General features: G+C 50.4%; 11 protein-coding genes across 11 annotated transcripts; 6 read left to right on the top strand and 5 right to left on the bottom strand.

The window, feature by feature from the left end:
• Positions 1-51: 51 nt before the first annotated feature.
• On the top strand, positions 52-508 carry YALI1_F17520g (uncharacterized protein; the record flags this gene model as incomplete). Its single annotated transcript, XM_002143073.3, has 2 exons — positions 52-143; positions 190-508. 2 exons carry the CDS (start codon positions 52-54, stop codon positions 506-508), a joined length of 411 nt encoding a protein of 136 aa, XP_002143109.3.
• A 397-nt stretch (positions 509-905) lies between these two features.
• YALI1_F17496g (uncharacterized protein) lies at positions 906-2,591 on the bottom strand (the record flags this gene model as incomplete). Its single annotated transcript, XM_505356.3, has 1 exon — positions 906-2,591. One exon carries the CDS (start codon positions 2,589-2,591, stop codon positions 906-908), a length of 1,686 nt encoding a protein of 561 aa, XP_505356.3.
• Positions 2,592-3,065: 474 nt separating this feature from the next.
• Positions 3,066-3,593, top strand: YALI1_F17491g (uncharacterized protein; the record flags this gene model as incomplete). Its single annotated transcript, XM_505355.3, has 1 exon — positions 3,066-3,593. The coding sequence occupies one exon, from the start codon at positions 3,066-3,068 to the stop codon at positions 3,591-3,593; it is 528 nt and encodes a 175-aa protein (XP_505355.2).
• A 982-nt stretch (positions 3,594-4,575) lies between these two features.
• YALI1_F17473g (uncharacterized protein) lies at positions 4,576-4,959 on the bottom strand (the record flags this gene model as incomplete). Its single annotated transcript, XM_068283382.1, has 2 exons — positions 4,576-4,741; positions 4,790-4,959. 2 exons carry the CDS (start codon positions 4,957-4,959, stop codon positions 4,576-4,578), a joined length of 336 nt encoding a protein of 111 aa, XP_068139483.1.
• Positions 4,960-5,043: 84 nt separating this feature from the next.
• YALI1_F17472g (uncharacterized protein) lies at positions 5,044-6,105 on the top strand (the record flags this gene model as incomplete). The annotated part of the gene is made up of 1 exon (XM_505354.3): positions 5,044-6,105. One exon carries the CDS (start codon positions 5,044-5,046, stop codon positions 6,103-6,105), a length of 1,062 nt encoding a protein of 353 aa, XP_505354.3.
• A 1,168-nt stretch (positions 6,106-7,273) lies between these two features.
• On the bottom strand, positions 7,274-7,814 carry YALI1_F17444g (uncharacterized protein; the record flags this gene model as incomplete). Its single annotated transcript, XM_068283381.1, has 2 exons — positions 7,274-7,759; positions 7,806-7,814. 2 exons carry the CDS (start codon positions 7,812-7,814, stop codon positions 7,274-7,276), a joined length of 495 nt encoding a protein of 164 aa, XP_068139482.1.
• Positions 7,815-9,139: 1,325 nt separating this feature from the next.
• On the top strand, positions 9,140-10,423 carry YALI1_F17431g (mitochondrial 37S ribosomal protein uS2m; the record flags this gene model as incomplete). Its single annotated transcript, XM_505353.3, has 1 exon — positions 9,140-10,423. The coding sequence occupies one exon, from the start codon at positions 9,140-9,142 to the stop codon at positions 10,421-10,423; it is 1,284 nt and encodes a 427-aa protein (XP_505353.1).
• Positions 10,424-10,788: 365 nt separating this feature from the next.
• Positions 10,789-13,950, bottom strand: YALI1_F17383g (uncharacterized protein; the record flags this gene model as incomplete). The annotated part of the gene is made up of 1 exon (XM_505352.3): positions 10,789-13,950. One exon carries the CDS (start codon positions 13,948-13,950, stop codon positions 10,789-10,791), a length of 3,162 nt encoding a protein of 1,053 aa, XP_505352.2.
• Positions 13,951-15,291: 1,341 nt separating this feature from the next.
• YALI1_F17369g (uncharacterized protein) lies at positions 15,292-16,158 on the top strand (the record flags this gene model as incomplete). The annotated part of the gene is made up of 1 exon (XM_505351.3): positions 15,292-16,158. One exon carries the CDS (start codon positions 15,292-15,294, stop codon positions 16,156-16,158), a length of 867 nt encoding a protein of 288 aa, XP_505351.1.
• Positions 16,159-16,275: 117 nt separating this feature from the next.
• YALI1_F17358g (uncharacterized protein) lies at positions 16,276-16,817 on the top strand (the record flags this gene model as incomplete). The annotated part of the gene is made up of 2 exons (XM_068283380.1): positions 16,276-16,374; positions 16,449-16,817. The coding sequence occupies 2 exons, from the start codon at positions 16,276-16,278 to the stop codon at positions 16,815-16,817; spliced, it is 468 nt and encodes a 155-aa protein (XP_068139481.1).
• Positions 16,818-17,186: 369 nt separating this feature from the next.
• YALI1_F17337g (uncharacterized protein) lies at positions 17,187-18,548 on the bottom strand (the record flags this gene model as incomplete). Its single annotated transcript, XM_505350.3, has 1 exon — positions 17,187-18,548. The coding sequence occupies one exon, from the start codon at positions 18,546-18,548 to the stop codon at positions 17,187-17,189; it is 1,362 nt and encodes a 453-aa protein (XP_505350.3).
• Between the last annotated feature and the right edge of the window lie 1,951 nt (positions 18,549-20,499).

Here is a 20,499-nt window from a genome sequence, read left to right as displayed (position 1 = left end):
TGCAAAAAGTGGTGATGCTTAGGTTCTGCACCTCTGAGTTTGTAGAAATAAATGTCTAAAAAATATCCAAACCTTCTCCAAGACACTGCCATGAACTCCAAGGTCGTCACCCAGCCCGAATGGGCCTATTTCGAGCTGGAATTGTGAGTACAGAGGCTGGACCGGCGTTCGAGTTTTGCGCTAACACAGAATCACAGAAAACAACCGCAGCCAGGGCTCGTTGTTTGACATTCTCACATGGAACCGAACCATCACCTCGGCTCTATCAAAACTGTTTGGAAACGTCGGGGAGGCGATCCACTTTGACATTCTGCATCATTTTTTCGCCGGAAATCGCCAGGCGTGCATTGTCCGAGTCCCGTGCGACTATCGAGACCGGTTCCAGGCTGCTGTGGCGGGCTTTCAGGGCTCTCTAGACTCTCTGGGAACCGACGATCTCCAGTGTGGAATCCACGTGGTCAGAGTGAGCAATAGCATGACTGGAGTCAGTGGACCCAGGAGATTCTAACTCCATTGGATCATTGCATTGTTGCATTATTTATTACATTGTCTAATTGACGACGGTTCGGCTATCAAAAGCTGTACAATATTTGTAGCAGCTCCCCCACACAACCAAAAAAACTACAACTGCAGCTTCACGTATCGGCACCGCACCCGTACTTATACTGCGGTTATTCCGTATCTCTCTCTTTATTCTCCGTTCCTTGTCCAGACGCATACGAATGCTCCATATGCGTGTCGACAGATACTTCCTTTGAACCGAGGAATATCGCATACTTTTTCTGCCCCCGAATCATCTGTACTATAGCCCCCCCTCCCTCTCTCTCTCGTGTACCCTTCTAATCAATAAATCAGTGTATTACTACGATTTGACCCAGTCGCTTCATTCGCACCAGGTAGTGTGGTTACTTCAAATCCTTTCTTTCCTCCTCTCGAGCAAACTCGCTTCTGCCCAAATGCGCGCTTTTCTGTCGCAGAAGAGCATCCCGCAACCTTTCAGCCTCCTCATGCTTGGTTTTCGATGCCAGACGCTCGTCCCGCTCCTCCTCCAACGCCTTAGCATCTTCCTGCATGGCTTTCAATCGAGCCAGTCGATCAGACAACTTGGCATCTGTAGCAGCCTTTCCCGTGGGAGAACTGCCAGAAGCAGCCGAGGGGGTTCTCTGACTGCCGCTAGGCGCAGAAGTGGGTGTCTGTGACGTGCCAGACACAGTCGTCGTCTTCTTGGAAGCCAACAACTTGGCTCGCATCTGTTGAAGACCCTTGGGAAGAGCATTCATCTCCTTCTCCTTGTCCTTACGCTGTGCAAACCGCTTGTCATCCTCATCCTTGTATTCTGGACGGTAAGAGTTGCGTTTGTCTCGATGAGACCGAGTTACAGGCGAACGAGAAGGAGAAAACTCATTATCGGCCCTGTAGCCATGGGAAGAATTTCCATCAGACGCATTCATGTCGGTTGAGCGTTCATCTAGCACAGATCGTCCATTGCCAACCTCATCACTAAGATCACTTCCTTGACCCCCGCCACTGTCACGCTCTCGCGATCGCGACCTGTAGTCTCTGTCACGATCAGGGTCACGTGATCTAGATCTATCCCGTAAAGATCTTTCGGAGCGAGCACTGGAACGAACACTGGACCGACCACTGGACCGACCACTGGACTGCACATTGTCTCGGTCTCGGTCCCGGTCCCGGTCTCGGTCCCGGTCTCGATCTCGATCTCTTCTGGATCGTAATCTCTCTCTCGAACGATCTCTAGACCTTTCTTCTCGTGACCGATCCCTGTATCGCTCTCTAGATCTATTTCGGTATCTGTCTCTAGATCTAGATCTTCCTCCTTCTTCCCGAGAAGACTTTCGATCTCTCTCCTCCCTAGAAGATTGTCTATATCCTCTATCATCATCAGAAACGCTTGGAGATGGATCTCTGTTCCTCTCTCTTCTTCGTGTTCTCTCTCCATCACGTCTTCTCCTTCGTCTCTCTCCTTCCCGTTCCATATCTCGTCGGTTGCGTCTGTCACGTGAATCTTCTCGTTTCCGACGCGGTCGTCGCCGCTCTCGCTCGCGTGATCTGGATCGCTCTCGTCTGCTTCGTCGTTCACTCTCGTTGGCCTCGTCAGTGTATCCCAGCTCGCGTCCCTTTTGTCGAACTGCAACCATGGGGTCATCCTTGACCTTGTGCACAATCCCCGCGGACTCAGACTTGTCCGTCTTGGGCTGGAACCGGTCCAGGGAGTCATCGAACGCCTCCAAATCGCCCTTTTGCTTGACAATGCTGTCTATCCGTCGCTTTCCAAGCAGATAGTCGTCGGTGGAGTTGGCATCCACCTTCTTCTCATTGAACGCCTGCTGAGAACCCACCGCCGTCGGATCCTGGTACATCCACTCCACTTTTTGAACTCGCTTCTTGCCGGTAGCCATCTCCTGCAGCTTTTGAAGCTCGTCTCGTTCACGCTGCTGCTTGATCTCCTTCTGGCGCTCCTGGATTCGCCGCCGTTCCTCCAGAGCCTCCTGCTCCTTGGCGTGCACCACGGCTTGGTTTTTGTGCAGACCAGGATGCCACGATTTTTTCAGATTTAAATCGCCAGGCATTGTGCGGACGAGGGGAAAATCTGCCGTTCAGACAAGAATGTCGAAAAGTCCGTTTCTCTAAAAGAACTCTATGCCATATTGGACCATGCATATATTCCGAGGTCTGTAGATAGGGCGGTGATAAAAAGTTTTTCAACACTTGAATGCGGCTTGAGAGACGGGATATTTGGGTGCAAACTGAGCATCACAAGAGTACTGTCTTTTGTGTCTGGTTTTCTCTCGAATTTCAGCACATGTAAGGATAACTCATAACCTGTCCTGTGGAGAACAGTGGCAAATAGTTGGGTCGGTCTACAAGTGCTGTATTTGAATGTATTTAAGTGATAGGGACAAGATAACCAGTTAGTTTGTAGACACTGACTAATCCCACAATCACATGATGCGGCTACTAAGTACTTGCTCTCGTCCGAGTGTACTAGTACAGTTGCTGACTAACCATTTTCACTACCTTATCATGTGTACTCGTACATACACATGATCTCTACCAATACCATGCTGCGACTCTTGAAACAGCAAGTACGACACCAGACGACTCTGGCAGATGTGCAGTGGCTCAAGAGCGTGTCGGCCTCTCAAATTCCGCGCCAGGGCTTCACGTACCGCTTCGACAAGTCGTCTGGACCGGGCGGCCAGCATGTGAACAAGACCAACACCAAGGCCACTCTCAAGATGGACGCAAAGACGCTGCGGAGCTCGACGTGGATTCCTCAGGCTGTGAAGACGCAGATCTACAAGGGGGGTTCGAATTTTCCGTTTCTCACCCTGGATCAGAGTCTACTAGTGCAGTCTGACCGGTTTCGATCCCAGACACAAAACGTGGAGGACTGCTTTGAGCGGCTGGCGGTGGCTCTGAGGCAAATCAGGCTTCCAGACCGGCCGCACTCGCAGGAGTCGATAGACAAGTGGGACAAGATTGCAAAGAAGGAGGATAAGAAGCGGTTGGCGGCCAAAAAGCGACTTAGTCAGAAGAAGGAGGGCAGGAGAGCCAAGGGGGAGTTCTGACTGAGAACACCTCTGTTGTGCGCATTTAGGAGTAGTCACGTGCGCTACCAGCGAATGTCTATTCTGTCAAGTCTGTCGATTCTATCGAGTCTGTCACCGGCCTCGATACTACCACGTTTTGCACATATTGTACCACGCAAAGGTCCGGGAAATGCCTTCTGACATAGCCGAGAGGTTGCCACCAAAGTATGAGTATCTGATTGATCCACCCGATAATACCTATCAGCGGTATTGCCTACAGGTGATCTTCGGATCCGCAGCACACTTCAATTACCGTTCGTGCCGGTGAGACGTCGTCTAGCGTCCTTTGTTCATGTTATCGCACTAAGCTGCTTGTACTATGACTAGACTACAAGAAGCTCCCGCGCGGTGGTGCCATGCGATAATGGACTACTTTTAGCCCAGCTACAGGGTGGTATTACGTCACCGTTCCTGTCACCGCGTGGGCACGAGTACAGCCCATACATATCGATACATCCAGACTTCAGGACCAAAAATGTATGGCATTGCAACCACCAAGGTGCCGTATTTCCAGGAAGAGCTGCCCTGGAATACTGCAATTGCCTGTACGAGGCGGTACGATATTGTATGGCTAGCACTCCATGTGACTGTTCAATTCTTGTGGTTTTTCCCTGCCGATACATGCTGATACATATTTTTTTATCTGACGTCATTGTTGGACGGTGCGGCTGTTGGGACAATCCGGGGACGCCCAAACAGACTAAAACTAATATATCAGAGATGGCCCAAAGCGAACCCATGACCCGGTCCCAAACCAATCACGGTCACTGTCAATTGCTATCGTGACAGCTTTCAAACGCCATTGGACACTAGTCGAGGTGCCTACCACGGGCGGTGTCTCACAGCGCCCCGCATAACTCCGGAAAATCACTTATCGTGCATCGTCTGTTCTAGGTTGGACTAGGACAGTAACTTTCTGAACTTACTCACATGAGCCGTATGCATCAACGGGCCCTCAACTCTATAATGCTACTCTGTGGGGTGGTGACAATGAGTGGAGGGGGTGTATTCTATCTGCTGGATCCGCCTGCTCGGGTCCGTGAGCTTTGAAACGACTCCAATCAGCGTGCGAAACTCGTGTCTCATGCTGTCTCTCATGGCCCAAATCAGTCATGTCCGCGATACGACTCTTGACACCATTACATCTTATGTACACCGCCTGAACTTTCGGCTACCTTATGTTGCAGGAGCATAACTTAGCCGGCCGGAGCTGGCGGAGGAAAGACCAATTGTTCACGTGAGCCTGTCGACTATCCACGTTGTTTTTCCCGACCGGCTCAGCTCTTTTTATCAGGTCCCCTGACTTAGCCGCATCAGACAAAGAAAGGCAAAACGCATCTGTCATATTATCGGGTGGTTTTATAAGTAGGGGCGATGGTCCGTTGAAAACAAGCCCTCAACACCTTGTACCGCAACTACAACCGCTACAATGAACTCCAACCAAGACTTCACCCCCACCTTTGACGAGTACGGGGCCGACAATCTCACCGACGTCCATCCCGAGGCCACCACCTCCAACGATGACAATCTCAAGAACAAGGACCCCCTGCACGCGCAGTCGCCCGTCTACGTCAAGCCGTTCGATAAGGGCGATCTGCAGCCGTCGTACGCCAACGAGATCCCCGTGCAGCACTGGGGATGGTACGAGTCTTTCATCGACACCATCGGAGGCATCATGGGTGGCCTGGGAACAATTCCCTGCTGTTTCTGTTGCCCCAACCCGTTCAAGTCCGTGCACCAGGGCCAGGTTGGTCTCGTGACCAAGTTTGGCCAGTTCTACAAGTCCGTGGACCCCGGACTCACCAAGGTCAATGTTCTTTCCGAGAAGCTGCACTTTGTGGACGTGATGGTACAGGTTCTGGACGTGCCCCACCAGCAGGCCATGACCAAGGACAACGTCAGCATCACACTTTCTTCGGTGCTTTTCTACCACGTGGTCGCTCCCCACAAGGCCAAGTTTGGCGTCAACAACGTGATTCAGGCGCTCCAGGAGCGGACCCAGACTACTCTGCGACTTGTGGTCGGATCCAGACCTCTGCAGGACATGATTGAAAAACGAGAAGAGGTGGCTGCTTCTATCCAGGCCATTATTGAAGAGCGAGTCGCCGACTGGGGAATCAAGGTCGAGTCCATTCTCATCAAGGACATTGTGCTGTCCCAGGAGCTGCAGGACTCGCTTGCGCTTGCTGCCAAGTCCCGACGAGCCGGAGAGTCCAAGATTATCAACGCCCGGGCCGAAGTCGAGTCTGCCAAGCTCATGCGAAAGGCTGCCGACATTCTTGCCTCCAAGGCCGCTATGCAGATTCGATACCTGGACGCCATGCAGAACATGTCTCGAAGCGCCAACTCCAAGGTCATTTTCATGCCCTCTGCCGGCGCCATTGAGAACATTGCTGATCAGGCGGGAGCCGGATCTTCGAAAGACGACGACCTGACTAATACCGCAGTCAACCAGACCGCCATGTTCGAGGCTCAGTTTGACCGGGTTTGATGGAGTTGAGCCTGCCACTTTCCTTTCTTGAGTATTTATAACTAATTAGTCTATTATATTTAATGTTGAACAGAGGCAGAAGAATAGAGAGATTATTGGCTAGCAATAATGCTGTTGAAAGTCAGATATACTGTCTGTAGATACTGAGCAGCTCTTGTAGGACTTGTTACGGTGATGGTGACGTCGCAGCGCGAACAAAACTGAAACCGTCGAAGCTATCTACTTGTAGTAGTCTACTAGAACACGAGGCATCTGTCTTCAATCCAACTTCGCATCTGTCTTCAATCCAACCTCACATTGTACATACTGATACAGTACCGTGGCAGCTCTACTTCCTTCAGTCTATCAACTCAAACTGAATCAATGGCGTAAGACAGGGCCTCACTGACGGTGCCCGAGAGTACAGCGCGGCTAATTGTGACATAATATTGGTCTTCTGTCTCCTAGGAACAATATTCAGCAATATATCGCCACCAACATCACTTTGCATTCCTCATTAGGACATGCAACCAGCCTTTTAACCCGCATCTTCAAGTACGGTAAGGAGTAGATGAGAGACCTACCAAGAAAAAACGCCCTGGTACTTGATATTGGGTAAAAGGGTAACAGGGCCGGCGTCTGTCTCTTTCGCCGTCATTCTACTTGCCACTGATCTACAAGCATCTGTAACTCCCCCTCCTCTCAGGAGCGCTACTTGTAGAATGTCCGACTAATATATCTCGATGAATAACATTTGAGCTTGAAATTTTTAACATTTTGGAGACTGTCAATGCGAATGTTGATGTGACATATACAGCACTATTTGCGTGTTTCGGATGGGGAGAAGTTTGTGGAATCAATTTACATTGTCATTATGAGTTCATGTGCATTTTTTCCCGCCAAGTTTCTCACAAAATTCCACGTTCCGGGTGTGTCCCTTTTTTTTTCTCTTTTTTTTCTTTTTTTTGCTTTTTTTTGCTTTTTTTTGTCTCGACATTAGTGCGTCTATCATGCACTGTATTTTTTAGTCGTCTGCGCTCCAAACTCTTTTTTTCACTTCGACAATACATGAACCCAGGAGCCAGCTGAGTAACACGAGACTCCCAAGGGAACGTGTCCCTACTTGTGAACCACATGTTCAAGAGCCAACTTCTGTTGAGCAATGACGCGTTGAAATACGCAAGAGCCTTCAAGTAAGCCGCCTGGCCAAGTGTTGTAAGACCCGCACAGCTATTGTTGAGACTAACTGCCATGAGCTGAAACGCCATGCGCCAAGAGCGAGTGTTTTGAGCCGGACGAAATGCCCAGGCTCCTCCTCCGTGCCTTGTGTAGCCCACATGAGCAAGTCGCCAGAGCCATCCGACCGTGGGAAACTCGTGGGTGAAACCCCTTTCTGAGACACTCCCACGCCGCCTACTTGTAGTAGAACTGAAGCTGAGATGCCAGAGCTACCAGTGCGAATGCCGACAAGCCGCTGAGAAGCCAGCCGAGACGCACTAGAGCAAAGATCGTAAGACACCTCCACGGTCAAGAGCAATGCAACAGTCTGAGTGAGCCAATGAGTCCTACACGGCAATAATGCCAAACGCCCGTCCCTCCAGCCAGAGCAGAGCCAGAGCCAGTACCACAGAACAGAGCTAGTAAGTCCAAAGAGCAGTGAAAGCCAGATCCAAGCCTGAGTCAATCAACTCGGACGGACAGCCATCCAGAGTGCTGTACACATGTTGCATGTCGGAAAATGTGAATAGGACGTAGGCAGTTGAACCTCCTCAGGAGGATGTAGGCTGACCGAACCTATGCTGTTAATTAATCAAGGGGAGTAGGTGAAAGAACCGCACCTCTTGGGATAATACATTAGGCCGTTGAGCACCTCCCCGTATTGTGAGTTGTAGTAGGTAGAAGTCGTATACAGTCGTAAATACAGTACATATAAACATGTCTGAAAACAGTCTGTTTTCTCAAGTGAAATTTTGGGGTTACCCGGCCTGGCAGAATAAGGGAAGTGATCACAACTCCAGTTGTAGTCCCTAAGGGAGCATTTATAACCACACCAGCGTGTTATTTGGACCATTGCGATCATTCTGGTATCCAAATAACGCACTTTGGCGGCTTCTGACCCAGTATATGTCTGGGATATGTTGCACTCGTGGAATTAACTAGACTTTAGTTAAGGCCGTAAGTGGTCTGGAGTCTCAAATTTGGGATCATTGGACTATTTCTGAAGTGTGAAGACCCTCAAATCATCAATTAAGCCATTATTACTCGAATAATGTAACATCATTTCCACATTCCCTTACATACTGTCAAGTAGTCGCAGTCAACGCCATATTCCAGTGTTTGTATATACTTAGGTTTTAGTTGGAGTGAAATCGCAGACTACAGGCAAGCAGTAGAGCAGGAATCAACAATGTAGTCAGTAACATCTGATTACCACGGGATTGACACTCAATCAGCCGTTTTTCATAAACCAGATGAATATACAAGCATTTCCTATCTAATTGAACAACAGTATCTGTCGAAACCCATCTAGATACGAGTTTTCTCTCATCCATTGGTATTGAGATCGGCAAGAGGGTCACTACCACGGTGGTCTCCACGAGAATCACCAAAAGAACGAGATCAGTAGTTACAATACCCATGAAACAACACTTGATTAACGTCTTTTCCCTTTTTCTCCAAGGTCTCATCAGTATTGAGATCACTCTCTTCCTCATTTCTCACTTGGTCACTTCCTCACTTACATAATCAGCATTCTGCAGATACAGAATCTCTCAATAGTCCTGATATCAACACAACACAGTCCAACTTGAATCAAAAAAAACCAAAAAAAAAAAAAAAAAAAAAAACCAAGTGGTCACCTCCATCGTCTATCACGTAACCGGTTCGTTCCATTTCCTTCAAAAGCCCCGTTATCTTTCCCTCAATATCGCACTCAACACACCCCACATCCAAGAGCCCTCTGTCGCTGATTCACCTCCCAATGTTACCCTACCTTTGTGCAAGGTGAAATTTCCAATTTTCCAGCACCAGCACAAACAACAGGGTACCACCGAACATGCTGAGATCTATCCGACGGTACTCGACCAAGTCGCCGTTCGCCAAGGTCGGCTCCAAGACCCAGTCCTACGACTACCTGCGAGCGTTGCGGGTCACCCCCGCCGAGACTTTTGCCGATGTCCCTCTGTCTCCCGAGCTGGAGCAGGAGCTGTCCACCAAGTTCCAGGAGTTCCAGAAGGCTCTCAAGGCCGGTGAGAAGCTGGAGCAGGTCAAGGAGATTGCACGACAGGCAAGAGGCACCAAAAACGCCGCTGCCGGCGGGGACCCCCAGGCCGATCTGTCTTCCCTGATGGGCCGAATCGACAGTAAGAACATCCGAGTGGGTAATGACCAGAGTAAGATTGCTGCCATTTTCCCGTTGCTCAAGCGAACCGCCCGAGATGAGGAGTACACCAAGCAGGAGCTGTTTCTGCGACGACAGCACCGACACGATATGCTCAGCAAGTTGGGAGCCGAGGTCAAGGGCGTCTACGATCCTCTCCATATCATCAAGCATCCCAAGAGTGGCACCGAGGCCACCGTGACCAGTCTTCTGGCTGCCGGCGCTCATCTGGGCCATGCCGTCGAGCTCGGTCACGTCAACAACCAGCCTTTCATCTACGGCGTTCGAGACGGCATTTCCATCATTGATCTTGAGCAGACCGTCACCCAGCTGCGACGAGCTGCTCGAATCACCGAGGCTGTTGCCAAGCAGAACGGTCTGATTCTGTTTGTCGGCACCCGTGACGGCCAGAAGCTGGCGCTCGAGGCCATGTCGCGACGATGCGGCGCTTCCTACGTGCACTCCAAGTGGATTCCTGGAGCCATCACCAACTTTTCCAACATTGCCGCCAACTGGAAACGATACGAGGTGGTGGACGGCGAGTCTGGAACCAGCTTTGCCGACATCAACCAGCACACTGGCCGAGAGTTTGACGCAGAGATCTCGGGCCCTAACATGCGACCTGATCTGGTTATCATCCTCAACCCCGACGAGAACCCCGCTCTGATCCGAGAGTGTCTCAAGTCCTGCATCCCCACTGTCGGAGTGGCCGACACCAACTTTAACCCTTCCAAGCTGTCGTACCCCATTGCCGCCAACGATGACTCTCTCCGAACCACGGATCTGATCACTGGAGTGCTGGCTCGAGCAGCCGAGAAGGGACACAAGCTGCGACGGTTCGAGGAGCAGCAGCGACGAAACGCCGAGCTTCTGCACATGAAGAAGAATCTTGTGCAGGCTGCCGATGAAAATGACGTGACCGAGGACCCTTTCTCCTCCGGAGAGGCCCACAAGGAGTAATGTACATATAGGAGACCATGAATGAGAGGTATTCGCGAGAATGCCAGTGTATTGAATAACAGAATGACACTGTGACCCTCGAGCAGATCGAGATATATGACTAGTAGTGAGAACAAAATTGAGACTGTGCATGTACTGAGCTCTTCTATAGAGAATCGAAATATGAAGACTTTGGAACCGTTCTACGATACAATACATACTTGTAATGTCTGAGTATGGTGCGAGTAGGTAGTACGATAATGTGGTGGGGTGGAATGAAAACAACGCTGTTGACTGCACTGAAGTAGATGTTCAATCATATCATACATGTTAATCTATATATCGTGGTCTTGTTCAGTAGTACATAAGCTGTCATCTTGCTATGCTCAAGGCTCATGTGCACCAGACGCATTCCTGTACATTCGCATAAACCGCGAAGTCGGCTTCTGCTGTGTACCGCCTCCAATCTGGGGGCTCTGGGGTTGCTTCATGGTCTGCGACATATCCATGAGCTGCTGCGCGACCTCAGGCTTGATTCGGTCGTACCGTCGCATTCGGATCTGCGGGTTATTGTACTCCTTGGACAGCTCGTTGGTCATGAGCAGATCCAGACATTGTCGGATCTCGATGAAGGTGGTCGACAGCGACGCGTTGCCTCCGTCCAAATGCAGCGTCGTCACAAACTGCTCCATGTATTGAATGTCCACGTTGTAGTTGTGCACGGCCTCGGTGGTGATGAGGCCCCGGGGCGCATTCAACAGAATCTGCAACAACGAAGAAGCCAAATGGTCAAACGCGCCAAAGTAGACGTAGTTCTTGATGGCAAAGGGTAGGTCGGCGAGCGTGGAGTTGAAAAAGATCGTAAGGAAGTTGACCATTTCGTCCAGATATGAGGAAGGTTCATCGGACGAAACTGTGGTCGACCAATCGTAGTCCTCGAGCTCCATGAAGTTGTCCACCGTCTGGGTCACGTGCTCGAATATTCGTGACTCGGCCTTGGCGGACGCCTGCTGGAACTTCTTCTGGGCCTTGAGTGTAATCTTCGACTTTCGTTGCGACGGACGACCGTCCACAATGCTCTGGGCAATGAACGGAATAACCCGCTCAAACTGCTGCAGGTCGATCAGAATCTGCACAATCTGCTCTCGGGTCGTGGTCATAAGCCGATGCAGCAGCGTGTCGCAGATAATGTCATTCAGCAGACTATCCATGGCCTGCTGCACGTAGTCCTCCGTCTGGGTAACTTCAGACACATTGAACTCGTCCAGAAATGCATAGTGCTGGTGAATCAGATGCGTAATCTTGGCACAACAAAGGGGCAAGATGGGCGAGAAGGGAAGGGTCTTGGGGAACACGCCGTCTGTAGCAGCTCCGGGTTTGCCTCCAGCTGCCTCGTCATCCGCTGGAGTCCACCAGCACGCTCGAGTGATCTTCTCATACCGATCAGCGTCGTGAATGGTGATCTTGTTGGTGTCGTCCTCCATGATTCCGGTGTTGAAGTCCTTGTCAAAGCCAGAAATGAGAAACTGGGAGAACTTTCGGAACGACAGAAGCAGAAAGTCGCCCACATTGACCGTGTCGAATCGGTATTGTTCCATGGTCTGCACAAACAAACCCAGCTGGGCCTTGAGATTGACGAGCACTGCTTGGTCCTGGACAGAAGCTAGTTCGTGGCCAAGAGTGCCCATAAGCTTTTGCGACAGAGAAATCCACAGGTCGTCGACATCGGATTGAGGACGGAAACCCTTGGTGGTTCGCGACGAAATCGTTCTGTCGAGGATACAAAAACCTGCCAGATTCTGCAAAATCTCGGCAACTCCGTCTTCCGACGCAGAGGACATGCTGGCGACCGTAGGCACAATGTTTTGCACGTGGGAGCGTCGGAACTCATCAAATTTTTTGATAAACACGTCCGTCTTCCGCAGAGTGTGGTGGATATGCAGACACTCGTATAGAGGGTCCAGCTCGACAAGAACAGAATGGTTGTCGATGGGATCGAAAGAGGATGATCGGTAGGAGAGCTCGATCGGGCTGTTAAACTTGTAGCGAGCCAGCTCAGGGTTCCTGTGTACCTCGTCCCGCCACTCCTGGCGTAGACGCTCCGTCTCCTGGAAGGCTGCCTGACCAATGGCAGGGTAAACGGATCGCAAAGACGAAAGCCACTTGAAGGTGTCGTTGACAACATCCTCCTGCACCAGGCTCGTCAGCTGTGGCACCGAGTCGTTGATCATTCGTGCAAATCCGTAATCAGAAACTTCCTTGAGATGCACGTTTTGCAAGTCGTCCAAAGATTTGAGGGCTGCAAAGTGCTTCTTGGCCTTGATCAGATCGTGAGTCTTGTTGGTGAGCTCCAGAACCTGTAGACACGACTCGACGGTCTCGATGGCAGTGTCGAGGTTTTCACGCACTGTTCGAGCCTCCAGAAGCCGCTTCTTTCGTGTCACCAGTTGTCCTCCTGATTGCTGCAAACGGAAATTGAGGTCCTGCAGAGCTCCCCGCTGCCGATCGGCTCCGGATCGGATCTGCGACAGTTTGGGCATGCTCACCAAGTAGTCTCCCTGTCCTCCCTCACACAGCTGCTCCAGCTTGCGGTCCTGCAGACGTGTGATGCCGTCTAGACGGTCCAACAGCTCTCCAGTCCGTTTGGTCTTGATGGCATCCTTGACAATCGGCACTAGCTGCTCCAGAAAGTCCTCGGAGAAGGAATTGTTCTGCACATTGTCTGTGGATAGCATGAGCTGCTGCAAGTGCAGGGACATGTCCTGGGGCGGTTCCTGGGGCTCCTCCTTGGCTTTGGGTTTTGTCTTAGTGACCGTCAGTGGCTTTGTGGTGAGCGAAGGCACAGCTGGGGGTGTGGAGACATTGGGGATCTTCATGGTGGCACTTCTACCCGGAGTGGTGGCAGCAGACCGGGTGCCCGAAGTAATGGTAGACGATCTGCTGGGCGTGGTGGCCGGGGGGGGACGCGAGGCCTTTGGCGACGGAATAGCCGGTGCCTTGTTGACGTTGAGAGGTGCAGTGCTGGCTCCCATAATGTCTCCTGACAGCGATCGGCCGTGAGAGGGGGTGGTGGCACTCTGCGGAGACCCTCGGGGCCGGAAGTCAGCTGCGGTGACGTTGGGTGATCGCGGCACAGTTGTGTTTGAGCGCATCATGGGCGGTTTTTGTGCTTGTGGTGGTGGTTTGGACGTGATTGTGGGGGCTTGTTGGAGTGTTCGAGGACCGCCTCCGGCAGAGGCGTAAGGGTCACTGTGGGACGATTTGGCCTGGTTAGCGGCTGCCTGAGCGTAAGGGTCCGATACGGGTGCAGAGTTGCCGTAAGGATCTGCCGGAGCGGAGTATGGATCAGCTACCGCGGCGTTGTTGTTGGCATAAGGGTCCGGCGCTGACTTGTTTGCGTAGGGGTCTGTAGCAGGCTCCGAAGCGTACGGATCTTGGGCATAGGGGTCGGAGGCGTAGGGGTCGGAGGCGTAGGGATCGGCCGAGGCCGCCTTGGCCCCGTAGGCGTCGTTTTGAGCCGCGGCCGCAGCCTTGTAGGGGTTGGACATTGTGAGGTGTTTTAACGGGGCTCAATTTCGGAGATAAGGCGTTTGAGTCAATTCCTCTGTGAGTGGCGGATGGTCACGTGATGTCGGGGTAGACGTCGACGGCGCAGGATTCTCGTTTTGCGGCCTAATTGTGCGGGTTTAGCGACCGTCCAGGTGTGTTGTGGAGATGCAATGTCGGTGAACTTGTCTGCCAGGTTACGTCTTGCGTGCATGTGTGTCGTGAGTTTTAAGTTGTGAGGGAAGTGTCCGGGAGGAAGAGGGTGGTATTTTTCAGGATGTTTTGGGTAGAAATACGGAGCAGAGAGTGCACGAATCGGATTGAGGTGGTCACGTGACATGATTCCCGTTTTTTCTGCGTCATTATCTCCTTTGGTGGTAGTTTTGGATGGAATCATTAAGGGAAGGGGGAGTGGGTTGAGAAGTTTCAGATGTGCAATATTCGGCCATAAAGTGTGGAGAAGCAGTTTGGAGAGTGTATTTGTTAGAGGTATATATTTTCCAAGTAGTGAGGCTAAGTAATGTTGATTATTGTCAATAATTTCAAGTACAACAGAACGAGCCGGGTTTAACTTGTACAGGTTATGAGTCCAGCAATAGTACTTGTAGTAGGCGGTGTAGACAGTAGACGGTGTCTTTAACTCATTTATAATGATCTTTCCTTCGTTTCTGGGTCATTTTATCCCATTCTTGTCACTTTGCTTCATGTTCACTGCCATGTTTTTGCCATAAAAATAAAATAGAGCAGTTACTGTATATACTGTAGCAAGACTAAAATGTCCGCCTAACCAAGACACGGTTGATGAGTGTTTGAGATGGTTTGGAATATCGAATGCTTAATATACCTAATCAAAGCGATAAGGGAGATTCAGGGTGGGGTTCCTTCTTCGTTGCTCTACTCACGTGACTCAGTACGGCATCAGTAGTGCCAGTTGTGATCACATGACGTACCCCACCCACCTTGAGACGTCCTATCGCTGGCTCTTATCAAACACGCCTTGTGTAGACAGTGCGATATTGCGTCTCGTTTGACTCACACACTCTAATTAATGCTCCAAACAAGGCGTCCCAACTTGACTTCTTGCACACCACATTATACACCAACTCCAGTGACAGCAGCGACTGGTTCAGCATAGACAGACGGGAATAATTATTACCACAGACGAGTCATCGACACAAACAAGCTATCGACACAAGTTATCGACACAAGTTATCGACACGAGTTACCGACACGAGTTACCGACAATACGCAGTTACTGATCCACAGATCATCTCACCTCACCGACACTTAGTATACAGTAGTCTATACCGCTCGCCACACACACACACACACACACACACACAATGCGAAACAAGATCCTCGTTGTCGGCCCTCCTGGAAGTGGCAAGCTGACCATGCTCAAGGAACTCATGGGCACCGTGTCGCCGGTGACAGGATCCCACGCCGGCATTATCGAAGAGTACCACATCAAAAACAAGTACTACGAGGCCCGCGTCGGGGTCTGGGTGGACGAGTTTTTGTTGGAAGGTGACTCGACCCAGCTCTCCGCAGACCGAATCGAAGGACTAGTGTCGCTGCCGGAATGGACGGAGTCCTTCTGCAGCAACGAGGCCAAGGAGGTCCGAGACTCCATCAAGGCCGTCGTCTTCACGCTGCGCCACGGCTCCGACGCGGCCCATCTTGAACCCCAGCTCAAGGTCCTCGAGCAGCTCGTGGGCATGCTGGACAACGACAACTGGGACGGGTCGTTGATATGCCTGCAAAAGGGCCATGTCAGCCCCGAGCTCGCCGCCCAGCTCGACGCCGTCTGCTTCGACTATGGCTTTGAATACATCAGCCACTTGGTGTCGGAGCAGGGCGAGACTACAGGTTATGACCGTCTACAGGAAGCCATCGAGGTGCTCGGATGGGAGACCCAGGATGAGGCCAAGGAGACGCCTGTGCCTGATCCTATTCTCACGTCGCCTACACTAATGGCCCGGTCATCGCCGTCGTTACACGCGTCGTCCTTTGACGCCCGGTCGTTGTCGCTGTCACCAGCGGACTCAGACATGCTCAAGGGCTTGCTCAACGACGACCTAGACAACTTTCAGAACATCTTTGATAAGCTGAAAATTGCCCGAAATTCCAATCTCAGCGACGAGCAGCGAACTCGGCTGGCCAACGACCTGGCAGAGCAGCTGATTGGAGGAGAAGTTCCCGGACACTAAGGTGCCGGAACACAGCATGGGAACCGGGGGAGAATAAATTGTTGGCCGAAACGCCAGCCAAGAGTTCTTGTCGAGAGGCAAGACTCGAAAGCAAAACGAAAGGTCGATCTCTGGCGGATGGCTTTATGCAACCAGCCGCATCTACATATGTACACTATTGACATCTTTTCTGATGAGAATGTTACCGCGAAAGAGTACCGCGCGTATTTACCGGGTGTTGGCCTATCCCTATCTTGATTACTGCTTTCCGCAAGCAGAAGTCTAGCTGTGACGGTGGAAACACTAGCTAGCATAGGAGTTGCGTGACTGCGACTTGCTGTAGTGGAGGAGTGAGGGATGCGTGCGGGTTTGAGCGCTCGTGCGCAGTAGCGGAGGAAGAATGCACAAGCACAGTAGCGACAAGGAGTTTCCACGACAGTTGCACTCGCTGCGTCGGTGGAGCTCACACAACAACAGTAGTGATGCGTAACCGTTGGTTGATGAGCACCTCAAGTATTGAGGTGTCTATTTACATGCGGTTGGGTATTGCGAGGGATGGATGGAAGGACAGGTTAGTTGGCGGTTCTGTTATTCTGAGTGTTGACTGTGCGACGCAGGCAGAGTGTTTACAAGTACATGATGCACCACATAACTTCATGGTACTAGTCCGAGTGAGATGATTTGTGGAAGTTATTGCAAGGACAAGGCCAAGTGCTTGTATTGTACATTACTTGCTGTGCTTTTATTTCGCGGTTTGTTGTTTCTGGGAAGTGTTGGGTTATGTCATCTGAATGGGTTTTGTATGCTGTGGCTTGATGATGGATTGAGAGATAAACGTCAATCATAAGAAGGAGACTGCGGAACGAGAGGTGCACATTGAATCTTTGATTCTATTGCACCTGCTATTTGTTTTGTACAGTTTTTCAAGGATGTAGGTCCTTGTGATTGTACAACTACTTGCACTTTACAACACCACTCTCGTATCTCTACTTGTACTGGTACTTGACGTTAGATTCACGTCTCTTGGTCATAAATAAATACTCTCCTGATCATACCACCTGGTGCATGGCCTCCTGGGCCATTCTTTCCTGTTTCTCCTTCTCCACATTCTCCAGCCACGGTCTGAGATAGAGGGTCAACTCCTCCCACTGCTCAGGACACTCGTTGCTCAGTTGGGTCACGTCGGTGCCTAGTTGTTCATCCACTGCGTCCATTCTCAGGGTCAGAAACGGGATCAAGTCCATGGTGATGAGAATGAGGTAGGTGATGGCAAAGGACCAGCCAATGGTAGCACATGCCGAGGCCAATTGGTAGCCCAGCTGGACGTAATGTCCGTTGACCCATCCGCCCTGGATTACGGTGACTCCGTCTGTTTTTGTGACCCAGTCGGACGCAAAAAAGGCGGTCATGACTGAGCCTGTAAAGCCTCCAATTCCATGGAGCGCAAACACGTCTAGACCGTCGTCGATGTATACAACACCCTTGATTCCGATTCCGAGATTGGCTGCGACTCCAGAAACAATTCCAATAACTACCGCCGACCACGCGGGCACAAATCCGGCAGCTGGAGTGACCCCCACAAGCCCCACAATGGCTCCCGAACAGATACCGATGGCAGTCCACTTTCCATTGTGTCGGAAGTAGTCCACCATCATCCACGTGAGTCCACCACAGGAAGCCGCCAGATTGGTGTTCACCATGGCCACAATTCCTCGCACACTGGCTCCCCCAGCAGAGCCTCCGTTGAACCCCAGCCACCCAAACCACAGCATGATGGTGCCCATGATGATGTAGGCTACCGACGAGGGCCTGAAGGCAGGCACAAAGTCACAAGCTGGACTTTTTCGACGTCCAACCACCAAGGCAAACGCCATGGCTGCACTTCCAGAGCACATGTGAACCGGTCCTCCCCCTGCAAAGTCCAGACTGCCCAAACGAGCAGCCCAACCATTGGGGTTCCACGTCCAGTAGGCAATTGGACAATACACAATTGTCTGCCATATGAAAAGAAACACAGCCAAAGGCCCCAGTCTTACTCGCTCGTTTCCTCCGCCAATCATGAGAGCTGCAGTGACACACGCAAACATGCCCTGGTAGAAGTAACACACTACATCGGGAACTGTGGGCGTCGAAGCCGACCGAGAAGTCCATACATGTTGAGCAACAACGTGTTCCATTCCTCCAATGAAGTGTTGACCGTTATCCTTGGCCGAAAAGCTCAACGAGTAGCCCCACAACCACCACTGGAAGAAGGAGACGCCGAGAGTCATCATTCCAGTCCAAAGAGCACCCAGGGCATGGTTTTTGCGCGACAATCCCGAGTATAGAAACGCGATTCCAGGCACCATGAGCCACACTAACGCTCCGCTTGTCGTCACCCATACTAGGTCGGGTAGTTCATATTCTGACATAGTTCCCCGAGCTTTTAAGAGATGTGTCGAAGAGGGAAGTTTCAGTAGATCTGGCTTGATGGGAACTTCACAAGTTGATAAATCTCGATCTCGGTGTTGTATAGTTCCTGTTACCTATCTGGGAGTCTGTAGATATGTCTGAATGCCGTCGTCGGTATAGATATGTCGTAGAGATACGAGGGTTACGATAAAATCTCCCCGCCCAGTGTGTTTGTTGGAATGTTTCCCATAATACCTCCTATTTCCAATTACTATATATACTTACCAAAGCCGTTATCTATGCACAGGCCTCACAGCACATGTTATCTGACAGCTGCTCGGAGCAATCAGTTGAAACAGGATGTCTAAAGAAAAAACCATGAAAAAAAGCAAATGGAAACGCGCAAAGCGGCACAGCCAAAGATGTAATATTCTGCAACAAAATTTGAAAAAATGGGGTGATTTCCCCTCCGTATTCGAGGGGTGGGCCGTAAGGTGGACTTCTTGATCTCGAGAAATCTTTCTATCGCCCCTATCGGTCTTGTTTGAAGAAGAAAAACAAAAAAAAAGAAAAAAAAAAGGGGGGAAACGGGAACTAAGTCTGAAGTAACCGCCGCACTACTGTCTCTCGTAGTATCCTTCTTGACACTACCGACGCATCCAGCCAAACTCGCATGGAATTGCTGTTTCCGTCTCTCAACCAAGGGAAATTGGCACACATGGAGATACGAACGGCAAGGTGTCAAAGGACATATCCGTGCCCGATGTGCAATGTTAACTTTCAGTCGAGAGGCTCGAGAATGCCCCCGAAAACGGATGTTAAAGATGTCATTGCGATGCGAATGACGGAAAGATTCGAATGAAATACTCACCTATTGATCCTGGTTACACCACGAGCCGCAATTGCCATCTCGCAATCCCAGAAAAGACCTTCCATCAAGTCAAACCTCAGCCATATCCCCAAACCAAACGCGGAACTAGCTGACGTGACTGAAACACTTGTCTGAACCTACTGCTACCAGCTAACCTCCCTTGCCTCTTATCAGCTAAACAGGTAGATATTTCATATGCACCCCCACCCTTCCCCCACTACAAGTAGCTCTAGGTGCATCTCTTGGATCGGGATGTGGTTAGAAGAAGCGGCTATAGCCGTTCAAAAACAGAGAGTATGACGAACCCCGACCCCTACCAACATAATAGACAGCCATTTGGCACTCTGATGTAATGCACCATGTGATAATATCGTAGAATAGGTGTTTTTTCCAAGACCTATAACGCGGTGTACTTGATATATGTGTGGAAGTGTCATTGGAGTGAGATAACGGGCTGAAAGATCAATGGCTGCAAAATCTCGGATTACAAGATATTATTCCACCAGTATTTAGTCCGTCTTTTCACCTAAAAGTTCAATTGCATCATGAAGAAAAAAAATTAAACAAAACATAAAACAACCGCCCCCTTCCAGAAAAGAACAAAAATAAAATAAAAAATAACCTCAACTTTTCATCTCGCTTAATTTTAACTCTGCGTATATATCGACTCTATGAACCCCCTAACAGACGAAGATGTAATACGCAGAAGGGGACAATTATTGGACCGAAGATAGCGGTAACATCAGTCATTCCAATCGAGTTTCAGAACTCCAACTCAAGTAGCTACTCACTCCATACGACAGGACAAAATCACGTTTCAAAAACTTGACCTCGACAACGTTCAATATCCGAGCAGTGATGCAGAAACCCGATAAAATATATAGAAAAGAGCCGGGATCGGAAAAACAAAACAAGTCACGGACCGTCTTGATCGGGAAGACTGTTATTTTTCCACCTTCTCTGACCGTCTCAAGAGGTGGAGAGCCCCCTTTGGAATCTTATCGAAACCCTATCCACCTTAATGCATCATCGTATGTATCTCGTATACAACGAAGAAGCTTGGTATTGGGGAATATCAGTGACAAACCCAGGGTTTAAAG

Source organism: Yarrowia lipolytica, chromosome 1F, assembly GCF_001761485.1.
Source record: "Yarrowia lipolytica chromosome 1F, complete sequence".
Taxonomy (NCBI): domain Eukaryota; kingdom Fungi; phylum Ascomycota; class Dipodascomycetes; order Dipodascales; genus Yarrowia; species Yarrowia lipolytica.
Note: the sequence above shows the minus strand (reverse complement) of the source record. Positions and strands in the feature narration are given on the sequence as shown.